Consider the following 19,911-nt stretch of genomic DNA (forward strand, 5'->3'; position numbering starts at 1 on the left):
CCAGTACACAGAAATATACACAACTACTAGAAGCTAGATACATTAATATATGTGACCCTGGTCTTTGCAGACAGAAAGAATGTCTACATGCATTGTGTCTGTTACAACACAACAAAACAGGTGACAGGCATTCAGTGGTTCATCTCTTCGGGAATGTCCATTGCAATCAGAGTCAACCTGCTTGGTTTAAAATTTCAATGAAGCCGGTATTTAACAGTCGATCATCATTAATCAGTGCATTCGCCATGGTTATGCCACTATCAATCTAAGTCAAATTGCAACCCAATCAGCAGTTTCTTTTCATGCAATAAAAATGTTGGCTTTCCTTTTGAATTGGGATTTTTGCAAATTACCCTGATGAGTACAAGTTTTATCAAAATGTTTCTTTTTTCACCAATATTCAAGTCTGTACTCCCAAAAGATTATTATTTTTGCATTATTTTCCTTAGGTTTCCCAATTTGATTTTTTACACAGGTCAAGTACGTAAACTATTGCAATGCTTTTCCTTAGAAATTCTTACCTCTGATCGAGCCAACAGTTGAGATTAATCTGTATGAAATTTATAGGAAACATTTTTCACCCATCTATCTGAAGAAGCATTTGGCCAGAGTTTCTAAGAAGTGGCATACAGATTGCCACCCCAGCCTCTCTTTCTTTTACAAAAGTAGAGAGCTTCACATTTCTAACAGGAGATTCTGATGAGGTCTCCCACAGAAATGGGGAGCTCTATTTTCTTTCTGACAGTTCTTTCATAGCATACCACCGTCAGAGGAAGGTGAACCATGTCCCCTTTTCACAGCAGTCAGCTACTGTATTCTGAAATGTAAAGGTTATGATAGATGCTCTGACAGGTGCAAGTGTAACCATAGTGTGCTTCAAAGGTAGGGTACCAGATGAGTATGGACGACCATTGCCAGGTAAGTCAGATGCCAGGTTGTCAGGTAACTATGAAGCTAGCTAAGTTAGGGTGCCAGGTGAGTAAGGAGTCGGGTACTTGGATTACAATTTCAAGTGGAAAGCTGATTGGATAAGGTGTCAGGATGCAACTTGGCAATTGAGCCATGTGAGTGATGCATGTATAGGGTAGTTTGGGGTGGTTGGGAGAAATCAGGTCTGACAGGGGATGGGGAAGATAGTTGCTGGGTCCAGGGGTTTCAGGTCTGGTAGTGGAGAGTTTAGTTCAAGTTTGGTTAGTGGTGATATGGGGTTGGATTAAGTGGGGTTGGGGAGGGGGTGCATAGTAAGGGGGTCAGATCTTGGGTTGGTGGGTGACAGGTGAGGTCAGGGTGTGATGGAAGTGTACCTTGCTCAGGGAGTTACACTATGTATTTAACAGTCTTACTTTATCCTGAATAACCATTTTGCTTAAATTTATTGGAATCTTCCAAAATCTCTGATTTAACTATCAGAGAGTTCCAGGAGTAAAAGAGAAAAAGAAATTTCCCGGTCAATTCCTTTGGAGTATGCCGCAGTGTGGATTCCACAGGATCCCCATTCAACTCTCATCCACACTGAAATAATGATTGCTGAGCCACCAGAAAATTTAGGCTTTTGTTCTTTCTTAGCTGTATTTTTGATGAACCCAATCCTGTTTCAAGTATGAATGATCAAATGCTGCAGAAGTTTTATTTTTATTTCTTCTCAGTTTCTAAGTGAGCCCATTACAAGGGATACAAAGAACAAAGGATGGACTATATGAATGAAGCAGGTGGGGCAAGTATCCAAATAATAACAGATGTGTTCAGTCAAATCACGTATGTTATCTCAATTCAGAAATGAATGTCTTTTTCTCTGGCACCAACACTTTGTATACATACAGAAAGCTCGTAGTAGAATAGTCATTCAGATTCCAGTCCAGAAAAAAATAGCAGATGTACAGACAATGGAAACTTTAGCAAGTCATTCTAGGAGCACATTCTCGAAGCAAGAAGACCATACTGGAGAGGGACAAGAATAATATTCCACCCATCTTTCTCTTTCAGCTGCTAAATGAGCTGTTGTTCATTTCCTGTATTTCTGACTTTACCTTTGGTAACATCTGTTTAATTTAAGTCCATATTTATTACAACTGTAGTTGAACTTGCCTTTCCACTGATTCCACAGAACAGTAATCCATTCATATCATGCAATGGTGTGGCAGGATACAGATTTGCATTTAAGATTATTTTTACATGATAACTTCCCAGTTTTGACTCGGCTATATGAGCATGACAAACAAAGACTAGGTATTTCTCCAAAGTGAGGCATAAGTAAACTAGGGTCTCATACATTTTGCTTATGGTTTCACTGAACCCCTTCAGTGCAGAATATTTCATAGGTTTCATAGAATCCCTACAGTGTGGAAACAGGCCCTTTGGCCCAACAAGTCCATATCGACCTTCTGAAGAGTATCCACTCAGACCCATTCCCCTACTCTATTATCTAACATTTACCCCTGACTAATGCACCTAACCTACACATCCCTGAACACTATGGGCAAGTTAGCATGATCAATTCACCTAACTTGCACAACTTTGAATTGTGGGAGGAAACTGGAGCACCCGGAGGAAACCCACACAGACACGGGGAGAACGTGCAAAACCCAGACAGACAGTTACCCAAGGTTGGAATCAAACCCAGGTCCCTGGCGCTGTGAGGCAGCAATCCTAACCACTGAGCCACTGTGCTGCCCTTTTTCAGATAATTTATCAGAAAATTGATGGAGCTGAGTTGGGATAAATTATTCCTCTACTGAGGGTGCCAGGAACATGGGCTGAATGGCAATATGTAAAATTGGAGCCAGGTCATTCAAAGCTAATGCCAGGAAACATTTCTTCACTTAAAGGTTCCTGAAAATCTGAACTCTCTCCCCCAAGTAACTGGTGAAATTTCAAAACATATAATTTTGCATTTGCAGTAGGCAACAGTTTTAACGTCACCAAACATAAGCAAGTAAATGAAGATAAACTCTGAATGAATTGAACGTTGCAACAGTTGCAAAGACCTATTACTGTTCCAATGTCCCTTCCTTTTCTTTTGATTGACTGATGCTTCTACCAATACAGCCTTCAATACCCATTATACATAGTTTTCACTGTAATTTTTCTAAGCTCCTAGAGTCATAGATATACAGCATGGAAACAGACCCTTCGGTCCAGCACATTCATGCACACCAGATTTCCCAAAGTAAACTAGTCCCATTTGCCTACGTTTGGCCCGTATCCCTGTAAACTTTCCTATTAACATAGCTGTGCAACTATCTTTTAGAAGCTGTAACTATACCTGTATCTAAAACTTCCTCTGGCGGTTCATTCCATAAATGCACCACCCTCTGTGTGACAATGTTGCCCTTCAGGCCCCTTTTAAATCTTTCCCATCTCACAGGAAAAGGTTTGAACTCCCCTACCCTCAGGAAAAGACCTTTTCTATTCGCTATAGCTATGACCCTCATGATTTTATAAACCTCAACCTCCTACGCTTAAGAATAAAAAGTCCCAGTCTATCCAGACTCCCTCCATAACTCAAACCCTCTAGTCCTAGCAACGTCCTTTCTTCACCCTTTCCAATTTAATAACATCCTTCCTATAGCAAAGCAGCCAGAACTGTATGCAGGACACCAAAAGTGGCCCCACCAATGTCCTGTACAGCAGCCTGTTGAAGTACACACTCTATGCTGGTAATGTATCAAACATTGTTTATTTATTCAGCAAATCCTTTGAGCCAAGTGAAAAACATCCTAATTTGCGATTTAAGGTGAGCAGTCTACCACCCGATCTGTGTAGAACATACCTGGGCAATTTTCCACACTGCTGGTTAGATGCCAGTGTTGTAACTGTACTGGAAGAATTTGATGAGGAGAGTTCTGGAGCATAGACCTTCAGTTCTATTGCTGGAATGTTGCCAGGGATCAGAGCCTTTGCAATATCCACTGCCTCAAAATGTTTCTTGACATCGTGTGAAATGAATCAAATGTCTCACTGAATGGAAGACTATCCTAGAATGACATCTGTCTGTCTTGCGAATGCTGACTGCTGACATTACTAAGGATGTTTTCAGTTTCTGCTATTTACCGCACAGGCTCGTTGGAAACATGATTGATGGAGCCAGCCACTATAGGGGTTATTATCATTCTTGTTGCGGTGCTATGAAATGCAGGGAATTTGAGGAAAAACAGATGTCCCAGCAAGCCTAGGACTAGCAGCCAGTTTCAGTGGATGTGAAACAGCTTCGATATAATGAGGCCTCATCTCAGGATGGGCTGGAAGTTCAGAAGGCCCAGACTTTAGACTCCTTGACACTTTTTCCTCCAGATAAGTGAGGCACAGTGCCACCATGGATTCACAATGTCCTGGAACACTGTCATAGAACTAAGCTGATGCTGGAGTAGGACATGCAATATGATGGGAGGGTAGCCGTCTTATCCCAATTATTGTCAAAACGACAACTACAAGACACTTTTATATCACCAGTTGCTTCTGAGGATCCTCTGGGAATCTGTATGGGATCTCACAATCCTTAAACCACAAATGGATCTAGCCTGTTACCAAAGGCCTTGGTGTGAGATTACATCACATCATCTGATAAGGTCAGCATTTCAGCCTGGACAGTGGGCTTTGCCAATATAACTGGGTTCTGCCTAGTACAGGGCACTAAAGGCTGGATATAGACATTGTGTTGAGAGCACCATATCATAACCTGGCAGAGTGCATCCATAGAAAGGGGTTTCTATTCCAACAATGTAGAAGCCATCTGTGATCATCACAGATTACCACAATTTAGAAGTCTATTCCCAACAGCCCTGGGAACTTCCATGAGAATTCTCAGTTTGCTGCTCCATTTCTGGATGCCTTTTAAGGATATCACTGAGAGATAAAGGCTGGCTGATGATACTACTGTGCAACCCCTTGACTGAGGCTGAGATATCCTTTCACTAGGCTGTCATTGAGCTGAAGGGCTTGCTGAAGATGAGGTTCGATGTTTAGGCCAGTATGGGGATTGGGGGAATGTGGGGGCAAGTGCTTATAAGAGATAGATGAGGGCTATGAGCACTGCAGCATTCAGCAAAACAAGCTACACTGGAGTTAATCACCTCTTACTTCCAACAGAAATTGTACAAGATACAATGATCACTCCTTGACTATAAATTTGTTGGTACTCAGAAGGTAATCAGTCCCAGCCTGCTCCCACAGACAAATACACCTTTGCTTTATTTGTTTATTCCTTAGTTTGGTTGGTGTTATATAAAAGTGAAGGCTTTCTGGTGTGTGGTGATCCCACATTGATCAATGAGAAGATTTTGGGTTACACTGGGCATTGAGGAAAGTGTAGCACTCCCTCAGACAGAATTCTAAGACAGGATGACACTAAGGATGGGTAATCTGTGTAGCTCGGTCCCTAACATGTCATACATTTACAAATGTGCACTTGTATTTGCAATGAAGTGTCAGCCATGACACCTTCACGTTCTGAGCAGTATTTAATTTTAGTTACGTGCACGGTGAAGTGCAGTTCCTGACTGACCTGGTATATGGCTGGGCTTTAAAAATAGTGCCAGCACTGTGGAATCCTGGATGATCCTGGCAGTGGCTAATACTTCTGCCTTTGGTGGAAGGGAAGGTAGGACCAACAAGGCACCCTAAAGGCATTTTGCATAGGTAATGTGCAGATTTTTGGGCAAAGCATGAGAAAACCCGATTACGCTCACTGAGGAAACCCATGAAACTCAGCAAACATTATATAGCCGTTTCCTGGTAAAATTCAGCATGATGATTTGAAATGATTTCATTGATTGTAAAGCACTGGGTCATCCTGATATCCAGAAATATATTACTTAACCGCAGGTTTTTCTTACTTACTCATGAAGTTAAGCACAAGATCCAACCCTCAGCATATGGGGATTCAAATTAAGACTTCAAGACTATTGTACAAGATTTTTACAACATATTGATTGCTGTGAAATCAAGAAGTCGAATCCAAATCAATGATTCAACTAAATTTCTAAAACTTGGACGCAATACTCGCTTTTATTCACATTAATCTACGTAAAGAAAGCTTCATGTTCCTGCATTCCTACATTGGATAATGCTTTCAACAGAACACGGTACAAATGAATTTTAATCCAAATCCAACTTTCATCTCATAATTATTTGATCAAGGTAAAATTCCTTTACACCATGCTTGGTATTTGAAATACTACAAATCTAAATGAAAAATGTTCTCAGAGTAATTCAATTCTAGGCCACTGTAGTGAGATTGACAATAAAAACAGAATCATGACTGAGAGTATTGTCTACTTTCATTTCTTAAAGCTTAACCTATGATAAACAGCTGATATTGTATTTGTTTAAACTTTTACAAGCTGAAACGAGATCGAAGCTCTTCAGACTCATATGGTCGGATAAGTTGTGAACCCATTTCCTTCCTGCCATTATTGGTGTCACAGTATAGCTGCTCAAGGATGTGAATTAAATGTGGACAATGATTATGTGGCATTTTTTGTTAAAGGTTTATATTCAAACCTCGCTTTGAGACAAAAAGGGTGAAGCTCATTTGGAAATCAATAACTGTAACTTATCCTAAACACTGGCCTTTCATCAGACTTCTACCTTTGCTTTCTCCTCCACAGATACATCAAAGCCATTGAACATTTCCAGCATTTTCTTCAGATTCCCAACATCCAAATTAAAATTATGTTAAAGTGTGGGTTTCTTCAATTTTAGAGAAATTGCAAACAAATTTTAATCGTTAAGAGAAATATACTTCTTCAAAAAGCCAGCAGGTATTTCTTATAACTGCATGAAATGGGGTATTTCAAAATATTATTATGGAAATTACTGTCTTGAATCATAGAATCCATACAGTGTGGAAAAAGGCCATTTGACCCATCAAGTCTGTACCAACCCTTTGAAAAGCATCCCATCCAGACCTAACCCTACACAATAACATTGCACTTACCATGGCTAATCCTTCTAACCTACACTTTCCCGGACACTATGGAGCAATTTAGCGCACCAATATACCTAACCTGCACATCCTCGGACTTTGGGGGGAAGCCAGATCACCCGGGGCTGGAATTAAACCTGGGTCCCTGGCACTATGAGGCAACTGCACTAATCACTGAGTTACAGTGCTGCCATTACTTGCATTCACTATGCTTTCCCATACAAATGACCAAATAACAAACATATTATTTGCATACGTAAATTTGCATGTGCAAAAATTCAAAGAAGGGGTAATGCTGAAGCCTACATAGATTATGATTGTTAAAACATTATTAATTATATTATGACAAGTATTATTTTTTAAACATTCCCTTTAAGCCAGTCTAGAGAATGATATATTAGCCCATTTATCAATGAAAAAATGCAAAGTCATTGTAAATATCGTATGCAGTGATTCCTATTTGCAATAACTTGCCATTATTAGTGTTTTTATATCGTAAAATTTTTCAAATTCATTTGCACAAGAGCCCGATATGCTTACGGACCAATCAAACCTTTTTTAAACTTTACTATAAACAGCAAGTGTGCTTACCACATGCCATTCAAGACCAAAATCTGAACATTCAAATTTTAAAAGTTTGCCCGAAATCAACCTTGACTCAGTGGTCACACTCATACTTGAGTTAGTAGTTTGTGGTTTCAAACCCATTCGAAGGGCTCAAGCAGATAACAGAGATTTCGTGTAAACATGAACGAGGATCGGGACTAAATGTTTCTGGCTACAATGTATATTCATGAGGAATAGGAAAATGGGAGACAAGGAAGGGTGTGAAGCAGTATTGATACAGGATGATGTTATTGTTCTCCAAACTTATATATGCAAATAAAAATGTTTTGAATAGTACATTGCCACCTGTTCAGGAATGGATAGTAAGCACTAGTAACATCAGCATTCTCCTCTTAACAATAATTTTTATCATATTATTTTGAAGTTCACAATAACACAAAATGTACTCACTGGCCGATCAAAGCATATAACTCAAGGGTTCAAATATTGAACCTAACCATTTGGAGTTGAGGAACTGGAAAGGTGTGTTCTGGACACTTGACCTTACAAAGAGGGACAGTAAATACAAAGAGAACATAAGCCAAGTTTAACCTTACAAATAACTAGTTAAGCCTCAGCTCAGGTGTTGTGCAGAATCTTGGGTACTACATGTTAAGAAAGATATTTAAGCATTGGAGCATGTATTGGGGAGGTTTAAGAAGAATGACACATGACATAATGAACTTTGGTTATCAAGAGAGGTGGACAAAGGTGGAATTGTCCTCCTCATTAAGGGGAAATTAAAAGATTGAGAAGATGTATTTAAAATAAAGAAGGGTTCTAATCAAGCACATCAGGGCGAATGCTTTTCTTTGGCAAGTGGGTTGACAACCTGAGGTCAAAGATTTAACATAATTGGCAAATGAGCTAAAGGGGATATAGGGAGATTTTCTTTTCATACAGGAGATGAGATCTGAAATGCACTACTCAAAAGGGTGGTAAAAGTAGATTCCACAGGAACTCCCCAAACGCTATTGGATAGGTTCTTGAAGCAAGGTAGGCCTAATGTATAAAAATAAGGCCTTAGGTGCTCCCAGCATGGTGTGCAAGCTGCAGAGAGTGAAACTCTGGAACTTGAGCTAAGTACGGGAATTTAAGGGTATAAATCTTAATCTTTTGCGTTCGTAAAATCTAACAAACTGATTTATGATGCAATGACTCTATGTACTTGAGATGACTAATTTGCAGGGTTATGGCCAAAATACTGAGGTGTGAGATTATAATGGACAGCTGCTAAAGTGTTGATAAAAGCACGATAGGCTGAATGAAATCCTTTTATGGTAGTATGACTCTATATTAGAAATATTTTGGAAAAACTACCTCATGGTAAATTTTCATGAATGACTTCATGATTGCTACACTGCCAACTACAAAACGGGATGTAGGAACATTTCAGGATGTTACAGTATTTTGCTGTGCGTCTAAATCTCATCAGCAAGTTTCAATATGAAGCAATAATGAAATCATTTCTGTGCATTAAATCCGGAGTCTGATATATTGTAGCAAGGATTGTATCTAATAGACTGATTCCTGTTATAAACACTAAACTTGCATTTGGCCCTTATCATTTGCTATCTAAGATCAAAACTGTCTGAATCTGGTGGGACACAGGGGTGTACATATTTATGATTTTGAGAAGTTCAGTAGTGCAATGAGTCTATGCTTCTTAGCCATTGAGAAACTGATTTCTGAGTTTCAAAGATACCAGTTTCACAGGGTATGATGTTTTAATTGAAAAGGAGGATAAATGCTAATTACTGGCAACAATCTCCACCGTCACATTCAAACCTTTCAACTAAGCTGTTAAAGATGCTTACTGAAATAACACAGGCAATAAAGCAGAGATTCAGAAGTATGAATAAACTATACAAGAAAATAATTTGAAACAAAATGACTCACTCTTCCAATTAGAGGAGACAGTTCTATCCAATCCATGTAGACATCTCTCCAGGGCATGATGGATGCGATCCTCTGTACAGGAGGTATGCTGCATTTTATATCATCGCCTTAAAATAGAAGGAAAATTTATAGATGCCATTACTGGCTCATTGGTTCAATTAAGCAGAGATGCCCTCTCGAGTCTGGAATACTAATAAAGATCATTGACAGCCATTCTTGGAAATACTTACAATACAAGAACTTCAATTTAAAACTCATCTCCCACTTCAGTAGACTCAGTCTTTCAAAGTGACTTTCTCATTTAAAGAGGGTTTTCTTGAAGTTTCCTCAATTTCATCATCCCAAATAGTGCCACTAAAGTCAGGAAGTGATGCGTCGCACAGTCAACAGGCATATGATGTCATGGTGCTGGGCACACAATGTCCAAATAGAAAGTCACATGGGTAAACCCACCATTTGCCTCACCAGAGTTCATTTCTTCATCTGTGCATGGATAAGTTAGTTAGAACAAGCAGATAGTGTTCTGAGGAAGGGTCACTTGACCCAAAATGTTAAAAAGAAGGGCCTGTGCCCGAAACGTCGAATCTCCTGTTCCCTGGATGCTGCCTGACCTGCTGTGCTGTTCCAGCAATAAAGTTTCAACTTTGATCTCCAGCATCTGCAGACCTCACTTTCTCCCCAAAATGTTAACTCTGATTTCTCTCCACAAATGCTGCCAGATCTGCTCAGTTTTTCCAGCAATTTCTGTTTTTGCTTCTGATTTACTGCATCCACAGCTCTTTTGGTTTTTAAAAACAGAAAGTTCTGGAGCAACATAGGAGGAGATATTGGCATATTGGTAATATCTCTGGTCTAGTAATGCTCTGGGGAAGTGGGTCAATCATCCCACCATGGCAGATGAGTTCAATAAGAATCTGAAATTAACAAAAGCTAGCCGAAAGGCAACTGTGCAAATCCTTATTGTCTTTTGTTTTAAATAAACTATCTGATTCACTTGGGAAGGAAACCTGCCATCCTCACTTGGGCTGGCCTACAGACTGTCAGCAATGTGACTGAGTCTTTACTGCCCTCTGAACTTGGCCTTGCAAACCACTCCGATCAAGAGTGATTAGAGCGGGACAAGAAATGGTGGCCTTGCCAGCAACATCCACATCACGTACAAGAATAAACAAAAATCTATGGTGACTACACTGAAAGAGAAACAGAATGAAAATATTGTGAGTCCAACATGACTTCTCTTCTCTCTCAGGAATAGTAGTTGAGTTTCTCCAACATCTACTGTTTTTATTTCGGATCTCCTGGTTCTGAACTATGCTTTTGTTTCATTATACAAAGAGGGAGGCAATGCCACTGGACTGATATTCCAGAGACCCAAGTAATTTTTAAAAATTAATTCATTCGCAAGCTGCAGGTGTCTCTGGCTAGGCCAGTGTTAAGTGCCCATTACGAATTTCCCAGAAAGCAGTTAAGAGTTAACCTCACTGCTGTGGGTCTGGAGTCACATGTTGGTCAGACTGGGCTAGCAGCTTCTTTCCCTAAAAGGCATTAGTGGACTAGAGATGGTTTTTAATGACAATCAGCATGGGTTAACGGTTATTATTAGACTCTTATTTCCAGATTTTTAAAAGTCGAATTTGAACTCAAATTCTACCATTTGCCGTGGCAGGATTTGAACTCAGGTCCCCAGAGCATTACCTGGATACCTTGATTAACAGTCCGGTGATAATACCACTTGGCCTTCACCTCCCCAGATGATTGTCTGTGGTTCCAAGTCTGAATCTCACCATGGGTGATGATGGAATTTTAATTCAATAAAGTTCTGGAATTAAGAGTCCGGTGATGACCATGAAACTGCTGTTGATTGTCAGGAAAAGTCCATGTGATTCACTAGTGCCCTTTAGGAAAGCAAACTTTTGCCTTTACCTTGTCTGGTCAGCATGTCACTGAAGACCCGCAGCAATGTGTTTGGCTCTAACTGCCCTCTGGGTAATAAATGCTGGCCTAGCCTGCGGCACTCACATCATTGGAATGAATTCTTTAAAAAAAGTAATTGTGTCACCTTTGTGAAAGTACACACCTTTTTTTGGTTAATTTTACCCACTTGAATTATACTGTTCAATCTGCAGTTTGGAGTGGGTAGATTGCTTGTATTAGCACTGACTGAAAAATTTAGAACAAAAAGTACTCTTCCTTTTCAGTTTTACAAAAGCTCTTTAATCATGCATGATATGTAATAGGAGAAGATGAATAGAAGCAACAGCAGCCATTCAAATAATGAATTAGTTTGCAATAAATGATTGCATTACTATTTATATATATTTTCCAACTTCCTTTCAACATGAGGACAGTGGCAGTAACAGAGAAAAATCATCCAATTCTAGCTGCCAGTTACATATCTGAACTTGACCAAAATAAATATTACTGTAAAATTACATTAAATAACTTTGTGCAAATTTATCCACAATAGGTAGAAGGACATAGTTGCAGCAAATGTAATCAGAGCTTGTGGTTATTAAAGATTAAATTTGACACCAAGTTCTATCGATTGTATGCACATTGTCATGCCATCAGAACAAATTTGGACGTTACTGTCCAAATTGCCTTGTTGCCCCAAAATCTTCACTACAGCAGTACCTTGCCCAGTGTTCACCATTCAAACACACAAGGTGCATGGAGTTGCTGTATTTTTAGACTATTTATTGATAAAGTGGGTCTCTTTTAGAAACTACTGTAGGAAAACTTAATATTTTGGTAAAATACATTAAAAAATTTGTATTAGCAAATGTGAAGAAAATAAATTCCCCTACATTTTTCATAGAATTTTTGTGGTTTCTTTACAAGGGACAAAATAGGAGTTTTTTTTAATAAATGTTGAATTTTTATTTTGTTTATGTTGAAGAGCATTTTAACCCTTTCAGTCTTGGGATGTAATTGACAAGGAGGGCACCACTGGACCCAGTGACTCCATCACTCATATAATAGGACCTTCCTGGAAGGCAACTCCATGTTTTTTGATCATATTCTTGTCTCTGTTTTTCAGGATCATCTGAAAGGTACCTGCTGATCTGGGGATGGCAGTGGTATTACAAAGCCATGACTGATTAGTAGAGAGAAGGACTGACGTTTTTACATATTTGATCTTAAGGTGAGCATCACACAGAAATTTCCAATCAGGACATTGCAAATCACTTATTTCATTTCCACAAGTTTAGAGCTGCAATAAAAAAAATCAATTAAAGAATTTCTAATCAGACTTCACTAAACTTACCCCATAATGAGGAAATGCACCACAAAACAGTTGCAATTATAGAATTGAAATTCTTGAAAAATTCTGCATTTAACACACTTGTATGCTGGGATCGAAATGACATATCATCATCATATAGGCAACTACAAATCCAAGCAGCATGTGCAATGCCCACAATACTAGTGTGACTTCTATTTTATCATTTCCTCAGTGAGATCAGGTACTTTCATTATCAGAATGACCCTTTTAAAAACCAAATATTTGCAAAAAAAATGTTGATCAATGTTAGAAATTTGTGATTTGGACTATTCAACCAGATAATTTTAACAACACTAATTAAACACAAAAATGTTGATGACTTGATTAGGAACATTGGTCTAGAAGGATTGCTGACTTATTGACCTCACAGTGCTCATACTGTATCTTCGCTGATGATAATTTATCTTTCTTTCAAAATAAAGCCTTAATGTCCTTGGGGAGATAGTATTGTTATGGTAATATCACTGGACTAGTAATCCTGAGATCCAGGCTAAACATCTGAGGACCTGGGTTAAAAATCACACCACAGTAGGTGGTGAAATTTAAAGCCAATTCATAAATCTGGAGTTGAAAGGCAGCTTCAGCAATGGAGTCATGATCATTGGCTGTCGTAAATCCGTGTCCTCTGGGGAAGGAAATCTACCATCCTACATGTGACTTCATATCCACAACAATGTGATTGACTCTTAACGGCCCTAGAAATGGCCTAGCAAACCATTCAGTTCAGGGGCAATTAGAGATGAACAACAAATATTGGCTTTGTCGGTGACACCCAGATCCCATGAAAGAATAAAGTGAAAAAGCCCAGATAATGTCAACATTGCCAACTTTTTAAACATAAAAATTCAAAGCTAAAAGAAATGGATAGTGCAAAATTAAAGGTCATAGTTGATCAAAATGGTTAAATGTTTCAAAAGTAACTGATTGGGAAGCTCCCTTGTTATTATCTGAGATAAATGCTATAACAATTCTTTCATGAACATGACAGAATATAGGGGTTATTTTGCATTCGATTTGCCCGTAAATCTTCACCTCTGCCTGTACAGAACAATTCATGCAATATTTCATTATCTCTGAACCAACTACTCACTGTTCCTATTCATTTGAAGTGAATCAATTTAAATTACTGAATAATTTGATTTATTTATTTTATTCACAGAAGGAATAAATTGAGTTTAAAGTAATAGTCTCTAATTGTGCCGACAGCACAAATCCTTCTACATCACCTGATCACAGCACAACTTGAGAACAGATGACCCTGACTGTGGCTTGTTGCTTGTTTATATGTAATCCTTGCTGTGTGCGTTTCACATACAGAGGATGATGTTTCTAACTCAGCTGAGCTTGCATTCTGTGATGATCTTAATCGCCATAAGATCATAAGTTCTCACTTTTCCCATGAAAAGCTTATCCTTGTACTCTTCTATTTCTGTAACTAAGATTTTGGACCTAGCCATTTTGTACTTAAGATGACGCCTTGTGTGGTGACATTATACACTCTACTCTTATACCTTGTACGTGAGTACACGTGACAATAAAACTTAAATATTAAAAAACACTCTGACACACTTTCATGACAGGAGTTTCAGTCATATTCCTCATACTATACGTATGAACACAAATATCCAAAATGAATCTAAGTTGGCCACTGTATTTTATTTTCAATGTGACTGGATGTTTACATGGTTTCCAGTAACAGACAGCACTGAAGATTCAGATATAAAGGTCAAAGCACATGACAATGTTTAGCAATCAATTGACTCATTGCAGATGTTGCTGACCATTACCACAATCGTGACATATTGGTTTGTTCTTTGTTTGGAGGATATGTAATAATTTCCTCAAAATGACTACAGTCTATTTCCTTCATGTGGTGTTTTATGTTAAACATCCAAAATTACAATGTGAGTTGCAACAGCAAAACAACATTGTTCATGATTAGCACCTGTCTAGTAAAGATAAGATGTAGCCCAATTGGCTTTTTAAAAGTTCATTTTAATTTATCTTTTGAACTTTCCTATCGAAAATTTTATCTTTTCTTATCCTGTCTGGTGACACCAATTTACTGTCAAGCAAATTATTTTTAGTCACGTACAAGTGGTGGCCATCATTGACAAGGCCAGCATTTATTGCTGGTCCCTAAAGAAGGTGGTGCTAGATGATTTTCTTGATGTAATGGAGTCCCTGTGCAGTCAAGGAGGTTGCTCCAGCATTTTGAGTCCTCAATAATGCAGAAATGATGATATCTTTCCAAGTCAGGTGAGTGCCTTGAAGGGAATTGTACAGTTGGTGGTGATCCCAAAGCTTTGCTGTACCTGATCCGTCTAAGAGTCCAAGCATGCAGTTTCAATGGTGCTGTCAAAGGAGCCTTGATGAGTTGCATGTTGATGGTGGAGAAAATACATGATAAGATGATGGATGGTACGCCAGTCTAGGAGGTGGCTTGAAACTGGGTGTTATCAAGATTCCCAATTGTTGATTGAACTGTACTCATTCAGGCAATTGGAAAGCAATCCATTGTACCTGCCCTGTAGATGCTGGACAGGCTTTAAGTAGTTAGGAGTTGAGCTATTCACCAAAGAACATCTGACCTTTGATCTGCAATAAATCTGCTTCCCTTCACATCGAGGGCGAATGTGACTATTCGTAACGTTAACCATCCCTCGTAAAATTTAACTCAATGTTAATCAGCATGAAACTCATCTCTGAGCATGGGGTGCTGGAAAAGCACAACAGGTCAGGCAGCATCCAAGGAGCAGGAGAGCCAACATTTCAGGCATAAGCCGTTTATCAAGCTTTTCCTGATGAAGAGCTTCTGCTCGAAACATCAATTTGCCTGCTCCTCGGAAGTTCCCTGACCTGCTATGCATTTCCAGCACCATGCTGTTGACTCTGATCTCCAGCAACTGCAATCCTCACTTTCTCCTGAAACTCATTTCTGTGGATGTCATACCTAGGACAAAGCAAGATAGCTATGCTTTGGTACGTGTCTAAGGCCACTGATGGCTCCAAAATGTTGATAATAGAGGTTTCAGCAATATTAGTGTTGTTATATTAAATGAAAGTGCGTAAATTCTCTTTTGTGGGAGATGCTCATTGTCTTGCAATTATGTGGCATGGATGTCATTGGTCAAAGTCTGAGTGTTGAGAAGGTATTGTTAATGCAGGCTTAGATTGTTTCAGTATCTGAGGAGTTGCAAATGTAACTAAATACTGTATGATCATCGACAAACAGTTGCGGATTTATGATGAAAGGGAAATAACTTATAAAGTGGTTGAAGGTAGCTGGGCCAAGGACAGTACCCTGAGAACTGCTGTTGGCCCCAACTATCTTCCTTTGTGCTGGGTATGAATCAGATAGTGATGAGTTTCACCTTAATTAACATTGATTTAACTTTTGCTAGGGATGCTTGACGCTATGATTAGTCAAATTCTACCTTGACATGAGGGAAACAGATTCATTGTAACTAAAGGTAGTAAGAGATATTGGAAAATGTGAGCATATGGAGTTAGATCACAAATCGCATGATTTAATTGATTGAGTGGATAGTAAATGGTCAGGGTGGATTTGTCTGGCTTCTGTGCGTTCTGCACTGAATCAGCTTGCCTAGAGGAATGGCTGAGTTTGGAAGAAAGGTCTTTAGCACCACTGCTGGAATTCTGTCAGACCTTGCAGGCTTTGCTACATCCAGTGCACTCAGACACTTCTGAATATTCTTAGGGTGGACTTCAATTTTGAAAAAGGGAATCTATTTCAAGCCTTGCAGATTTACCTGGATGTTCAGTGTGGATATTGATGACTTTTATCGAACAAGACTTTCTAGAAATCACATCATTAAAGATAATTGCTCTGATTACTGTATACCTCACTGGAGCTATTTTGAATAGTGACTAACTTGGAGACGCTCTTATTTTATTTGATTCAGTTAGTGGAAAGCCTGCTAAGAACTAACTCAATTGGAGGAAATATAACAAAGAGCTGCAGATGTTGGAGATTTGAAACAAAACCAGAAATTTTTGGAGAAACTCAGCAAGCCTGGCAGCATCAATGGGAAGAAAGCAGAATTGATGATTCATGTTTGGTGACCTGCTGAGTTTCTCCAGAAATTTCTAGGGTTTTTTTTAATTGAAGGAAAGCTGGCTAAGAGCAGGCTACCATAATCGGGTTCAAGGTGAAGCTTATTTATTCTTTTGACAGAATATTTGAAAGAAAATTTCAAGGTTGCATTTCCTGAGCAAACTGTCTGCAAGATTTCAGAGACAACCATACATGCTTTGTTACTTGACCTCATGTGCCAGTATATCAGAGCTACGGATTTGGAGTAGTCTACACTTTATCCATGGGTCTTAAAGAAAATCCATTCGCCAAACCGTGGAACTGGAATGTCGGTGCTTTCCTTCAGCCTTGGTTATAACCAAAGCAATTGGAGTCAATCAAACTAGCTGAAGGCTGACATCCATGAGGGGGACTTCAGAAAGAGGTAGAGATTAATCACCCATTTAGCACCTCTGGCTGAAAACGTTGCATATGCTTCAACCTTGCCTTTTGTGCCAATGCCCAGAGGCCTCCTTTCCACAATGATGAGGATGTGTAGGCTCCTCTGCAGATTAGTTGTGTACTGTTCATGTACATACATGACTGAACATTGCTTGCCTGCAGAGCTTTGATACCGATCCACGGTCGAGAAAATAGTCCATTCATGACTCAGTCAATTTGATCAGCTATTACCGAGCTATTGAATCATTCCTGTGCTGCACCACATCATGTGACAGGATGTGGGGAAGGATTTAAAGGATTAAGATGCTCACTTCCTCATTGGTTCACTTCAACATTTTTAGCAACAGCTTGCATCTTCTTCACCTTTTCATATACTTGTAAAAATTCTTGCTGTTTTTATATTTCTGGCTAGCTTCTGATACTCTCTCATATTCCCTATTTATTCTCCTAATTAACCTTTTAGTCATTCTTTGCTCAGAAGGAAGAAATAAGTTAAGAAAAAAACTTAGAATATTTGAAAATCAATGTATTGGTCATACTGGACTTACATTTTGAAAGATACAAGGCTGGTCAGATGTCTCATTTGACAATTTTCCTTCTAAGTGCCATTTTATAGTCTGTCCACTCACCTTTGTGGAATGATATGCTTTTTCCTTCAGTTTGATGTTTTCCCTAACTTCTTTAGTTAATCATGGATGGTGGATCATTCCCTTATAATTTTTTTCTTTATAATCACAGTGAAGTGTATAAATGCAAGATGAAAATTACAAAGGGCTAAGATGAATTAAGTGTAGTAATTGTAATGAGGTCACCCAAATAGACGTCATAGAATATGAGAGCTGATTAACAGCCCCAACCAGGGAGCCCTGGCAGTAAAGCACAATCTTACATCATGCTGTTGTTTAAGAAGTTTGACTTGTTCGATCCTGCCATCAAAGATGTAGCAAGAGTGTGTTAAGTTTTCTGGTCAAATGCTATTGGGGCAGACGAAAAGCAACAGGTAATTCTCCTGACAGCTTGTGGACGACAGCTTTTTCAGTTATTAGGAGCCTAACGTTCCTGAGACACCCCATACTAAAACCTTTCAAGAGTTGATGGATTTTGTCAAGGAATATTATGACCCTAATCTGCCTATAATTCTGACATGCTATTCAAAAGCCCACCTACAACTGGTTTGGAAAACTTAATTTGCCATGCAATATCCAAAGCAGAATCAATAAAAATAAGTGTCTGGTTAAATGGTCACTTGGTTTGAATGGAGGTCAGTATTGGTGCTGCTGTTTCAGTGATGGCAGGACCAATTTTTAACAAAATTTTCACTTACCTCCAACCCTTAAGCTTGTGCAAGACCTTGGCTAGGCTAAGAACCTAAACTGGGGAACATCTACAGATTAACGGTATAAATTCAGTTAGAGTCTCATATGAGAAGCTGCTGGTTCAATTGTCAGTGCTTGCGATAAAAGGCTCGGGCCCAAGTTTGATTGGGTGAAATTGATTGTGAGAGATTCACCTTGATTGGCTCAACATTTTTCAATTAGAAAATGGCTACCTAAGTGCAATTCTAATTAAATACCTGTAAGTACAGAGGGTAGCGGTGGAAGGGTATTTTTCAGGCTGATGATCGGTGACTAGTGGTGTTCTGCAGAGATCTGTACTGGGACCTCTGCTGTTTGTGATGCATATAAATGACTTCGGTGAAAATGTAGATGGGTGGTTAGTAAATTTGCAGATACAAAGATTGTGGAGTTGTGGAGAGTGTAGAAGGTTGTAAAAGGATACAACAGGATAAAGATATGGTTGCAGATATGGGTGGAGAAATGGCAGCTGGAGTTTAGTCTGGCTAGGTGTGAGGTGATGCATTTTGGGAAATCAAATGTAAAGAAAAGTACACAGTTAATGGCAGGACCCTGAACAGCATTAACGCACAGAGGGATCTTAAGGTGCAAGTCACCGAAGGGTCTGTTTCCATACTGTACATCTCTATGACTCTATGACTCTAAGTCCATAGCGCCTTGAATGTGGGCATGCAAGTAGATAAGGTGGTGAAGAATGTGTATGGCATGCATGCTTTTATTGATTAAGTCACTGAATACAAAAGTCAGGATGCTATGTTCCAAATTTATAAGACATTAGTTAGACCATACTTCGAATATTGTATTCAATTCTGGTTGCCAGATTACAGGAAGGATGTGGAGGCTGTGGAGAGGGTACAGAAGAGGTTTACTAGGATACTACCTGGATTAGACAGTATGAACTGTAAGGAGAGGCTAGGAAAACTTGAGAGAAATACTCTGAGAGCTTACTCTGAAGAGGCAGTACTAAAATCATGTGTGAATAAAGGGTGACTTGATGATTGGATACCAGCCTCTGTGGAGTTATTTCAATAACCAAGTTGTCAAATCTTTGGTAACAGAATTACACTGTGTGGAAGCTTGAGATCATTGGCTTAATATGAAAGAAAAACAAATCACAACATACTCTTAAAGGTGAGGTATCAGAAACAGTAAGGAACAAAAAGATTTAGATGTCCATGTACACAAATCATTAAAAACTCGTACACATGTACAAAATATAAACAAAATGTAATGTTGAAAATTTGGCTGTATTCCAATCTCATTGAGGAAAAACAAGTGAAGGAATGTGTAATTCATTTACATAGAGTTCAATGGTCAGACCCCATTTGAAGTACTGCACATAGAT

General features: G+C 38.9%; 1 protein-coding gene across 3 annotated transcripts in view; it reads right to left on the reverse strand.

The window, feature by feature from the left end:
• pik3r5 (phosphoinositide-3-kinase, regulatory subunit 5) overlaps nucleotides 1-19,911 on the reverse strand; it is a 96,969-nt gene that overhangs the window by 67,773 nt on the left and 9,285 nt on the right. The window contains exons 1-2 of one of the 3 annotated variants that reach the window (XM_043714588.2): nucleotides 9,658-9,710; nucleotides 9,428-9,534 (exon numbers count right to left, since the gene is read on the reverse strand). The exons of 1 other annotated variant lie outside the window; for it this stretch is intronic. In XM_043714588.2, coding sequence (XP_043570523.1) covers nucleotides 9,428-9,521 — 94 coding nt within the window. In that variant the 5' untranslated portion in view covers nucleotides 9,522-9,534; nucleotides 9,658-9,710. Of the gene's footprint in view, nucleotides 1-9,427; nucleotides 9,535-9,657; nucleotides 9,711-19,911 lie in introns of those variants that run through there. One more of the 3 variants, XM_043714587.2, reaches the window with a different exon arrangement.

This window comes from Chiloscyllium plagiosum, unplaced genomic scaffold, assembly GCF_037043375.1.
Source record: "Chiloscyllium plagiosum isolate Xiang-an unplaced genomic scaffold, Cpla_swu_hap1 HiC_scaffold_25, whole genome shotgun sequence".
In the NCBI taxonomy this organism is placed as follows: domain Eukaryota; kingdom Metazoa; phylum Chordata; class Chondrichthyes; order Orectolobiformes; family Hemiscylliidae; genus Chiloscyllium; species Chiloscyllium plagiosum.